Below are 11,662 nucleotides of genomic sequence, written 5' to 3' on the forward strand. Positions count from 1 at the left end.
GGCCCACCTCGCCTCAAAAGGCAAAGTGTCCTTGCCCCGCACCGTCCCACCTCCCAGGCCAGGTCAGGGGTCCCCTCCCGGGGTCTGCACTGCTGCAGGCACGGGGGATTTGCAGATTAGGGGAGGCCTCCTGGTCACAATGGCCCCATTCTCCGGGCCACACACGCAGCATTCCTGAAGCTCCTGCTGTCTGGCCAAGAATTGCTGGGCGGCCTGGAGAGGGAACTGGCTCTCAGCCTCCCAGCCGTCTGCTCCTCCAGGCACCCCGCCCCCCACACCTGCACGCTGACCTCAGCAAAGAAAGCTCTCAGGGGAGCTGACAAGGGCTGCAGGGTCCAGCCCCCAGTCTCCCAGGGGCATTCTTAGTCTTCTGCCTTCCTTCTCTGCACAACCTGGACTGCCCTTAGGTGCCAGCGCCTGGTACTGCCCTGCGCTGGGAGGCGAGGGGGCGGCTGCCCGCCCACCCCAGTCCCTCTGGCTTGAACCCCAGAGGAAGGTCCCATCTTCATCGCCGCGCCTCCAGGCGCTGACACTGTGATTAGAGGCTTTATTGAATGATTTGAGGGAAAGGGGAAGCCCAGAGGTTGTTTCCCTTAGGCGATGCCTCTGTCCGCCTGGCCGGAAGGACCTGCAATGCACGTGAGGCTGTGTCTGGGGCGCGCGTCAGGTGGGCGCGGGCGCTGTTGGAGTAGCCGGGCTCTAGGTAAGGCTGGGCTCTGCCCTGGCGGGCGCCAGGTGCCCAATGGAAACCCCCGCCTCAACGGTGGGCCTCTTCGCCCGAGGGGGCGCCCCGCGGGCGGTTCTGAGGCGGGGCATTTCTCCCGCCCCGGCGGCACCCGCCTTACCCAGATCCGTGTGTTCCAGAACGCAGTGCGCCACGTAGGCCGAGGGGCTGTGCAGGATCCTGCATTTCTTGCAGAAAAGGATCTCGCAGCGCGCACAGCACCCGGGGCGCGGAGGTCGCCGCCGCGTCTCCAGCACGCACGGCTCCTCCGGCAGACTCCGCTTCCTGCGGGCGGGGACCGGAATGCTCAGTGCCCCGCGCCGTGCCCCGCACCCGGCTCCGGGGCGCGTCCTCACCTGTCGGCTGGAGCCACCAAACCGCCGAGCAGCCCGAAGGGGCTGAGCCAGCCCCAGAAGCCGCCGTCGGCGCGCCGCAGCAGCGCCACCTGCTGGGTGCTGGACTCCTGGCGCAGCGGACTGTAGGACACCGAGCGGGGCTCGTGGCCCTCGGCCTCCTGCGCCTCCCGCGGCTGCTCCGAGCCCTCAGTCGCGCGCTCCTCCGGCGGCCTCTCCTCGTCGTCCTCCTCCGAGCCCTCCTGAGCTTCCTCCTGCTCTGCCTCCGTGGCCCGGGGCTTTTCCAGTTCCTTCTTCCACAAGGGGGTCTTCGCGCCTGCGGGCGGGGAGGTCAGGACACACCCCGCTGTCCCAGGTGAAGGGCCTGGCGACCCTGACGGTTGCTCACTCCCTAACCCCCGACAAGGCAGGTGACTGAAGGATGGCGAGGGCGCGATGGCCCGGGCCAGCGGCACTGCCGGGGCGGGCAGCCGCGTGCAGGGTTGTCCTGCCTGCCCACTCGCGCTGCGCGGCTCCTGCATGTCCTCGCCGGGGTTCCCGGGCACGCCATCTCAGGTCAGCCAAGTTCCCTTCCCTCGTCTGCAGGCTGGTGTGAGGCTGACGTGACATGGCGTCACGTCACGTGAGGCTTGGATGCGAGAAGCAATCAACAGACACTAGCCGTGAGGATGGTGCCCTGGGTCCCTCCCTCTTTGCTTCTCCTTGGCTCTCTGGTGGGCAGCTGATCTCTGCGCAGGCTGTCAATCAACGTTTATTGCACTCATTGCATTGAGAGGCGGTGGTCTGAATTTCGTTTTCTAAATTGGGTTTCCTTCCTCAAAATGGGTCCTGCTCTAAGATAGCCCCGCATCACCTGTGGGGCACCACCTATAGCAGGGTTAGTGCACACTAGGCACCTGTCTGTAGGTTTAGAAAGGAGAGGCCTTGGGGCAGGTGTGGAGGCCCAGCAGGTCAATCTGTATCGCAGTGCCTGGCTCGAGCCCTGGCTGCTCTGATGCCCTTCCAGCTCCCGGCTAATGCACTTGAGAAAACAGCTGGAGATGGGCCAAGCACGTGGGTCCCGTCATGCATGGGGGGGACCAGGATGGAGCTCCTGGTTCCTGGCTTCAGTCCCAACCATCACTGCCATTTGGGGAGTGAACCAGCTGATGGAAGATCTGTGTCTCTCCCTCTGTGTCACTTTTTTTTTTTTAATATTTATTTATTTGAAAGGCAGAGAGAGAGAGAGAGATTGATCTTCTATCCACTGGTTCACTCCCCAAATGGCCACAACAGCTGGCTGAAGCCAGGAGCCCAGAGCTTCCTCTAGGTCTCCCATGTGGGTGCAGGGGACCAAGCACTCAGGCCATCCTCCACTGCTTTCCCAGGCCATTAGCAGGGAGCTGGGTCAGAAGTGGAGCAGCTGGGACTTGAACCAGCACCTAGATGGGATGCCGGCACTGAAGGTGGAGGCTTAACCTTCTATACCACAGTGCCAGCCCCTCTGTGTCACTTTGTCAAATAAGTAAATAAATAAACCTTTTTAAAAAAGCAAAAGGATCCTTCATGGGCAGACTGCACAGAAAAAGGCCAGTTAGCAAAGGCTGCCTTGGAGGTGAACCTCTGTTCCTGCCAGGCCTGTCCCCAATCACCAGTGGGTTTCAGCCACTGGTCCTGCCCCCTCTTGCCTGTGTCTCTGAGCAGGTCCAGACTCCCGACTCCCAGCCATAGCCCCAGCAGGCAAGAAGTTCCAGGACTGATGCAAGAACGCAGCTGGCCTGCCCTGGGAGCCTGCCACACACTCGCACCCCCCGCCTTTGCTGCCTGCGCCCGCCCAGGCTGCACAGCAGAGTGGCCAGGAGAAAGGGATGAGGGCTGGGGGGCGCAGAGCGTGGCCATTGCCCTGGAAGGTCATGAAAAATGTTCACGGATCCCTGTCCTTCAGTTTAGGGGCTGGGAGCCAGGGAGAGTGGTAGGACTGCCCTGCGCTTCTAGCACCAGCAGGAGCCAATCGCTGTGCTGAACTCTTTCTGCACTGTGCCCCTTAATCCCTCCTGGGGTAGGTAGCTGACTGGGTCCTGCAGGGGCCTAGGAGTTTGACCCTGAATGTTGGAAATCTTCAAAGAGAAGTTGTCTCACAGATTCAGCCCCTTCCTGGTCCTGTTAAAGGTGGAGTACCAGGCCCCGCTGCACTTTCGCTGAGGAGCCTCCTGGTGGAGAAAGGTGTGCTCTCGGGGCCAGCGCTGTGGTGCAGTGGGTTCAGCCGCTGTCTGCAATGCCGGCATCCCATATGGGCACCGGTTCCAGTCCCGGCTGCTCCACTTCAGATCCAGCTCCTGTGGCCATTTCGGGAGTGAATCAGCGGATGGAAGACCTCTGTCTCTCCCTCTCTTTCTCTCTCTACCATTGCCTTTCAAATAAATAAATATATTTTAAAAAATAAAATAAAAAGAAAGGTGCGCTCTCATACCCAGCAGACAGGGGCTGGGGAAGCCGCGCTTCCGGAGGCTGCCTGGCAGGACAGACCCCCTTAGGAGCCTGCACATTGGTCCAGACCAGAGAAGGCAAGCCAGAACAGGAGCAGGTGCAGAGGAGGGAGCAGATGTCAAGAGTACTCAGAGGGGAGGAAGGAGAGGGCTTGTCGCTCCATGGGCAGGTGATCAGAAAAGGCGTGGTGTCGGCGCTGGGCTTGCTAAGGTGATGGGCCGATTCATCCAAGCTGGAGTCTGGGGCTCCACCTGCTGGCCCCAACCTGCCCCCAGCCCCACTCACTGTGCTTATCCATGCGCCCCAAGGCTGTGCTGCCTGCTTCCTCTGACCAGAGCCTGGGATGTCGGGGGGTTGCTGGGAACCCAGAGAACTTGTTCTGGGCTCTAGCACCTCTGTTGGGTCACAGGGGGTGGGGCTAGAACGACACCTGCCCATAATAGGGTTCTATCCAGGAAAAGTCTCCAAAGCATTCCGCTCTTCCCTTCTGCCTCCTGGAAAAGTGCTAAATGGAAATAGATGGCTTTGCCCCTGGTGGGCTGGGCTTAACTCCCCGCCCTAGCACAGACATAGAGGAGCTGTCCTGCCCTCAGCCTCTTCATCTGTAAATGCCAGGCAGCAGTTCAGTGTCTGCCTTTGTCCGGCCTGCAGAAAGCGCTCAGAGCGTGGTGTTTCTCTGCACCTGCTGCTTCCCTGTCACTATCCTCCTCCATCCCGCACTCTGCCCTCTTCCACTTCATTGACTTAACTCCAAGGAGCAGAAGGGAATGAATGGTGCCAAGTGCAGCAGAAGCAGGGCTTGGGCAAGAGGCAAGGGTGGCTCCTGCAGATGTGTGGGTGGGGAGGGAGCGAAGACACAGGGCTTTGGGAGAATCCTTTCCTCTCCTGGCCTTCAAGCGGGGAGAGACAAGAGAAACAGGAGTGAGCAGATGGGCGGTGAACCCAAGCCAAGCCCCAGAGAGTCCTCAGCCCGATGGGATACAGTTGCTGGCCTCAACAGGACCCATGGCTGATAAGGAAAAACCAACTGGTCTCCCATGCAGGCCCCAGGGTGCAAGGCAACGGGGTCCCCCTTCAGGCATCTGCCTGTTTGGTGGACAAGCTGGAGGGACAAAAACCAAAGCGAGCAGACCCAGCCCTCAACAATCTCCTCGTGGAGAGCCACCCACAAGCTGCCACGTTAGCCTGCTATAGTTTAACGGGTGCTGCCAACATGACACTCCTGGGTCAGGGACAAAGGACTTTATTACTCAGGATGCAGTGGCGGCGGCGGCGGCGGCGGCGTATCTGCATCAGCTCCCTTGCCTCAGTGTCCCAAGAGCGTGATAGAAATAAGTAGCAACAGATGCCTGCAGTTGCAACGGTTTCCCTTGTAAGAGGAACCCTGAGCTTAGGGGACTCAATCTTTGATAATGGGCGTAAGCACACGTGCTGTTTATTCCAGAAGGAGACACCCCCCCCCCCCCCCCCCGCCTTCCAAGTGTGCTTAATATTCGAGCTTCCTTGATGAGTCAGGGCCACTGTTTGCAAGCCATGCAGGAACTCCAAAGGCCCACAGAGAATGTCTCCCAACAAATTCATTCTCCCTAGATTTACTGAGGGAGCTCCTGGCCACCATGGCCCTTGGTTGCTAAATTCAAAAGCTCTGAACCCCAGTGGAAAGAAGTGGCCATCGAAGAAGGAGGTTATTTTTCTCTAAAGGGAGGAGAGAACATCCACTTTGCTTACGGCCTTTTCTAAATACTGATGGAATCTGTGGATTCAAAAGGCTTCCATAGCCTAGGCAGCTCATGTCAAGAGCCTCAGGTGATCACTGATGTCACACATAAGAGTGTTAACTGTTAAATTAACAACAGGAGTCACTGTGCACTAACTCCCCATGCAGGACCTCTGTCCTCAATGAGTTCTATTATGAGAGTTAACTGTAAAACTAGTTCTCAGTTTGTTGTGTGTGTGTTTGCGTGTGTGTGTAAATTGTTAAAATATTAGTATAGAGTTGGTCTTCTGTGTACAAAGTTAATTGAAAATGAATCTTAATGGGAAATGGGAGTGGGAAGGGGAGAGGGAGGAGGAGGAAGGGTGGGAGGGTGGATATGGTGGGAAGAATCACTATATTCCTAAAGTTGTACTTATGAAATTTGTATTTCTTAAAAAAATAAATTAAGTAATTAAAAAAAAAAAACTCACTCCGCCTAACTTGAACAGTAAGAACAGCAAGAGGGCACAGGACAGCCAGAAGGCTGAGAATTAGGCAGGAACCAAGGCAGGCTCGAGACAATGATCATAGCAAAATTACCCCACAGGAACACTTCAGGCACAGGGGCAATCTCCTCGAGGCATTCCTAAGACCCCCATCTCCTGACAGGTCCATCTGAGCCAATGAGCCTGTGCTATGACTTTTAGGGAGCAGCCCACCACGACACCTTGGCCCAAGCACCCATCTCCCCTGCCTCTCCAGGCTCATCGCCCCAGCATCCCTTTGCCAGCCTTAGGGTGCTTGTTCCCACTTCTCAGGGCTATTTTGGGTTTTGTGGGAGCATCATAAAAATCTGGATTGTACCAGCAAAAAAGCACATTGGAAACTGACCTCCCAAGACCAGTGACACAGCCTTTAGTGGAAACGAGAGAGCAAGCAGATAGTAAACCCATTCGCACACAGAGCGTGTGCCTGCCTCCCACACTCGCACTCCACCTTGGGAGGCCGCTAGAGGTGGCAGAACCCACATCGGTAAGGACCTCAGACTTGACCGTATCTCTATCCAAAAGAGACCGCTGACAGTCAGAGGACAACGAGCTCTCGTTATTGGCAAGCTCAAGCATCCTGCTGCCACTCAGGGAATCAGACCTGGAGAACGAGAGGTCAGTCTCTCGAGTAAAGCTACCACGTTCTCAGAGACACCACACAGAGCTCTGGCTGGTTCCTCTGCTGGGCCCATTCACCTGCCAGGAGGCCTTGCTGGGCCCTCTCCCGCCTCCCCTGGATGAGGGGCCCTGTTCAGGTGATGACTCCCTTGTGAGGACCTGCGATTTCCACGTGGAATTCTCCCTCGTTCCTGCCGTGGAATCGCCAACCGGCTTGCATTTCACAACGCTGATTTTTCGTATCAGACTTTGGGCCAGGGAATCCCTGCGATCAAAGGGGCCAAGTCCTCCGGCCCACTGATCTCTGCATCTCCCCTCATGGGAGTGGGCAGATCAATGACTTCGACGACAAATCATGACCAACCTAGTGACTCAGAACAGCACCAAGTTCTTCTCTTGCAGTTCTGCAGGCCAGGAGTACAGCACACGGCTCAGAGGGCAAAGTCTCCAGAAGCCAACCTGTTCCTTGCTGCTTCCAATTCCCAGAGGCGGCGGGCATTCCTGGCTTGTGCCCCTGTCACTCCCACCTCTGCTTTGGCTGTCACAGCTCCTGCTTCAGTAGCTCGGCCTCACTCCCGTGGGTGCTCACACATTGATGGCCCATCCAGACAACCTGAAGACCTCGCCTTCTCCAGGCCCTTCGTGAAGTCGTATCTGCAAGAGCCCCTTGGCGGACCCCAGATGCTGTGGATCAGGAGGAGGTGCTCTTGGGAGGCCGCCCCAGGACACGGCACGGCTGTAGCATTCTCAAGGTAAGGCATCGCCTCACCTGCAGCGACCCAGCTCGACGGCTAGTCCAGGTGGAAGGCTGAGAGCCAAGGGACCTGTTTTTCAATAATTCCTACGTAAATTCTGCATCTGATCTTACCCGTTTGCTGGTTCTCTGCCTCTGTGGCATCTTGGAGACTTGGCAGAATCTTTGACTGTAACTCTCCCACGCTTGATTTAGACACATGATTGATCTTAACCCGCCCTCTTGGGCTGGGCCCACACGCCCGAATTTCAAGGAGGCTCCACCTGGGACCTCAACAAAACCAGGATTCGATTAGCAAGAAAGGATAAGAAATGGCTCCTCCAAGATCTCTCGCTGTGAGAGATCCTCACTCCCTGGTGCTCATGCGTTGGGCTGACCCCTCCCCTATGAAGTAAGGCTGACCTGGGTTACAAACAGGATATTGTGCAAATGGGGGCTTCTGCCTTGTTCTCTCTGGGCTCACTCACTCTAGGGAAAGCCCATGGCCACGTCAGGACGGCGCTCAGCAGTGCTAGGCAGAGCTCTGTGAAGTCAGGACCCAGAACCGAGGCCCCCCTGCCTCCTGGAAACCCAGGGAAGCCTGCAGTGACTGCAGACCTGGCCGGTGACATGACTGCCACCTAGTGGAAGACTCGAGCTAGAACCACCCGGCGAGACTCGCACCCACAGAGATGACCTCAAGGTGACTACTTGCTCTAAGCCACTGAGTTCGGTTCGGGAGCCGCTTCCTGAGCAGCAGGGCTGCCCTACCCCGTCTGGCTGCAGGGCACTCTTCCCACGGGGCTGCTGGCTGCGCACGCTCGGCTCCGTGTTGCTCCTATATTGACCCAGGTGTCTTTCTTTGTAGTTTTCAGCACGCTTTTCTTCCCGTTATTTCCTTTCAATTATCTCCTAAAGGCACCAAGACTATTTCACCCATTTTATGCTAAGGACACAAGAAAACTGAGGCGGACGGACCGGCATTGTGGTATAGCAGGTTAAGCTGCAGCCTGCGACGCCACCATCTCATATTAGAGCACCAGTTCAAGTCCCAGCTGCTCCACTTCCCATCCAGCTCCCTGCTACTGCGCCTGGAAAGTAGCATATGATGGCCCAAGTGCTTGGGCCCCTGCACCCATGTGGGACACCTGGATGGAGCTCTGGGCTCCTGGCTTCGGCCTGGCCCAGCCCCGGCTGCTAAGACCATTTAGGGAGTGAACCAGCGGATGGAAGATTCTCTCTGTCCTTTTCCTTCTCTCTCAGTCCCTATGCCTTTCAAATACATCTTAGGAAGGGAGGGAGGGAGGGAGGAGGGTGAAAGGCGACGCGGGGAAAGTGCACAGTGCAGGTGTTGCTTGCTGCAGCCCCTGTGAGCCTCCCAGCTCACACCCAGGCCCCGGCTGGGCTGGGAGAAGGATCCGCAGCTTGAGGCTCCCTCCCCTGCCTGACTCCTGTTCCAGATCCCCAGGCCAAAGTCACCTTTCCGGCTGGTGCACACAGCTGCGGGGCTGCAGGAGCTCCCAGGAGGATCCTGTGGGCCCCTGCTGGAGGAGAGCAACGGGCTGAGGGAGCAGCCCCCATCTCCGGAGGCCCCTGAAGGACACGCGCCACCACCAGCACGGTCTTGCAGTCAGTCACGGAAAACAATCCTGGCTAACCTGAGCAGGGGAGGATGCCACACAGCCCGCGGATTCGCCAAGACTCGCGCACAAGGCTCCTCAAAGAGGCAGGAGGAAGGTCCGGGGACCCAGCGCCACCGCTAAAATTCCACCCCAGAGCCGGGACCACGGAACAGCAAATCCCAATCATGGCCCATGTTCCAGGAACCACATGTGGACATCGCCAGGGCGGCCCATGCTGAATCCTTTTTAAAAACTTATTTTCTTTTAAGATGTATTTGAAAAGGGGGGGTGGAGGATCTTACTCTCTGGTTCACTCTCCAAATGCCTGCATGCCTGCAACAGCCGGGACAGCACCAACCAAAGCCAAGAGCCCAGAACTCCATCCGGGTCTCCCTCAGGGATGGCAGGGACCCACGCACGTGAGCTGTCACCTGCTGTCTCCCAGGGTGCACAGTGGCAGGAAGCCGTAACTGGAATGGGGGCTGGGACTGGAACTCAGGGATGTGGGTACCTGAGCAGCATCTAGCTGATGCGCCAAATGCCTGCTCCTCCACTCACAAATTCTTCACCACTTCTGGGTACCTTGTCTTGGCCCCAGGTGGGCGGGTCTGATGGACTGAGCCACCGTCACGTGCTCCTCATCAGGCCAACAGGGGCGGGGCCTGGTGAGTTTGCAGAGGTGGAATGGGGCTCCTTGGGGGGTGGGGGAGGTCCTCAAGCCAGGAGCAAGCTATGGGCTGAGACCCACACCCTGCAGTGCCGCCTTCATGGGCGACAGGCGGCGCTGTCTGGCAGGAGGAGAGCAGTCCAGATTCATTTTGTCTGTAACTGAAGCAAACCAACTCAAAGCAGCTTAAGAACAGGTGGACGCCCCTCTGTGTCACTGCTCCATCTGCGCCTTTCTATTAATTAGAATGTTCTGGGACCTCGTGACAGGGTGAGCACCATCTTTTGTTTCTTACCCAAAACCCAGCTCAAATTCTATTTCATTAAAATCTTCCAACTGGAACAGATCTGCACCTACCCCCGCCCCACCCCTTACAGAACTCACTGGCTGCCTGTTACAGTTCTCTTCCACTTGACACAGTCTTTAAAGCCCTGTCCTATACAAAGTGCTCACAAGGCGAAAGCCTGGCTTGACTGACAAAGACAAAAAAAGGAATTAGCTCATGTAATCCAAGGGTTGGCAAACTACAGCCCAATTCTGCACACAACCTGTGTTTACATGACCCCTAAGCTAAGAACAGTTCACACATTTTTAAGAGGTTATATAAAGAGAGAGAGAGAGAGAGAGAGAGAGAGAGAGAGAGAGCGCGAGCCTGCGTTGTGGTGCAGCAGGTTAAACAGCCTCCTGCGATGCCAGCATTCCACATGAGCACTGGTTCGAATCCCAGCTGCTCCATTTCCAATCCAGCTCTCTGCTAACGTGCCTGGGAAAAGCAGTGGAAGACGGCCAAGTGCTTGGGCCCCTGCCACCTGCAGCATGTGAGACCCGACAGAGCTCCAGGCTCCTGGCTTCCACCCGGCCCAGCCCCAACCGCTGCAGCCATGTGGCGAGTGACCCAGCGGAAGCAAGTCCTCTCTTTTCACTCTCTCCTGGCTCCTGGCTTTGCCACTGTGGGCATTAGAGAAGTAAACAGTGGATGGAGCGCTCTCTCTCTCTCTCTCTGCTTAGCTGTTTCTGAAACTGAGAAACAAAAAAGCCCAAGGGCAGGCTCTTAAAGCAGCCTGAGCCACAGGCTCACCTCCTCCATCAGTGCCCTCTGGGACACCTCTGGCTGTCATATGGAGGCAGGGTGTGTACTGGCATTTGGTGTGTTAAGGCTAAAGGATGTCGCACAGAAACCCCAGGCCCCAACAAAGAACTGACTGGCTCCCAATGTCAGTCGTGTCAAGAGGAAGAAAGGCGTTTCAGGGGCTGTGTGGCCGTGCAGGGGGTAAGCAAAGGCAATCCTGGCGTTCCTTATCGGAGCACTGGTTCAAGTCCCAGCTGCTCCGCTTCTGACCCAGCTCCCTGCTACTGTGCCTGGGAAAGCAGCAGAGTATGCCGCAGTGCCTGGGCTCCTGCACCCATGTGGGAGTCTGGGATGGCGGTCCTGGCTCCTGGCTCCAGCCTGGCTCCGCCCCATCTGCTGGGGTCATTTGGGGAGTGAACCAGCAGCTGGAAGAGCTCATTTTCTCTGTACGTGTCTCTCCCTCTCTCTGTCACTCTGCCTTTCAAATAAATAAATCTTTTGAAAATTTAAAAATAATCTAACAGAAGAAAGGCTGTTTCAGACCAACCTTACTAACTCGATAAAGTTACATGGAATGTAAGCATCGGGCACGTCCTCCACTGGCTGCTCCAGGCCTAGGCCACCGCTGCTGTCCCATGGACGCCTGCAGCAGCACCGGCTCCACCTGGCATCCTTGCTGCCCTCCCCGCGGGCGGCAGCCTGGCTTGCAGCATGGGCCTCCTGCACCCGCAATACTTCAGTGCAACTGTCATTTCCCCCAGAGACGCGCGTCACCTACACGGCCGTGCGCCAGCTGGGACCCCACTTCCTCTCTGCCTCCCACTGTGCCCGTCTGCTATTCTGGGAACACGCCAAGCGCGCTCCTGCCTCGGAGCCTTTGCACCGGCTGCTCCCACTGCACACTCTTTCCGGCCCCCTAGGGCTCCCATCCTTCCCGCTCTCGGGTCTCTGCAAACGTCACCTTGGCAGTGATCATCTTTCCTAAGCCCCACACCCACCCTCATCTCCTTCTCTCCCTGGGATTTAATGCCACCTGACTTGCTACAGATTTCTGTTCAGCTGTCACCCATCACCCAGCCATGTCAGAGCCCACATGAGGCCAGGGACCCACTCTTTTATTTACTGTGGTATCTGCAGGCCTAAATAGTGCTTGGCAGGGCCGGCAT

The 11,662-nt window shown here is 57.1% G+C and overlaps 1 protein-coding gene across 1 annotated transcript; it reads right to left on the reverse strand.

The window, feature by feature from the left end:
• Nucleotides 1-42: 42 nt before the first annotated feature.
• Nucleotides 43-5,720, reverse strand: PGBDF (plakoglobin binding and degradation factor). Its single transcript, XM_017349071.4, has 2 exons — nucleotides 1,081-5,720; nucleotides 43-1,009 (listed from the first exon to the last, which is right to left on the reverse strand). Exons 1-2 carry the CDS (start codon nucleotides 1,596-1,598, stop codon nucleotides 700-702), a joined length of 828 nt encoding a protein of 275 aa, XP_017204560.3. The 5' UTR covers nucleotides 1,599-5,720; the 3' UTR covers nucleotides 43-699.
• Between the last annotated feature and the right edge of the window lie 5,942 nt (nucleotides 5,721-11,662).

The sequence above is a fragment of the Oryctolagus cuniculus genome, chromosome 17, assembly GCF_051225735.1.
Source record: "Oryctolagus cuniculus isolate XC-2025 breed Fujian yellow rabbit chromosome 17, ASM5122573v1, whole genome shotgun sequence".
In the NCBI taxonomy this organism is placed as follows: Eukaryota; Metazoa; Chordata; class Mammalia; order Lagomorpha; family Leporidae; genus Oryctolagus; species Oryctolagus cuniculus.

Coding starts and splice junctions, on each gene's coding strand:
- PGBDF (XM_017349071.4), bottom strand. CDS start 1,598: ATGCAGGAGCCGCGCAGCGCGAGTGGGCAGGCAGGACAACCCTGCACG. Junction 1,010..1,080: donor TTGGTGGCTCCAGCCGACAG/GTGAGGACGCGC, acceptor CCCCGCCCGCAG/GAAGCGGAGTCTGCCGGAGG.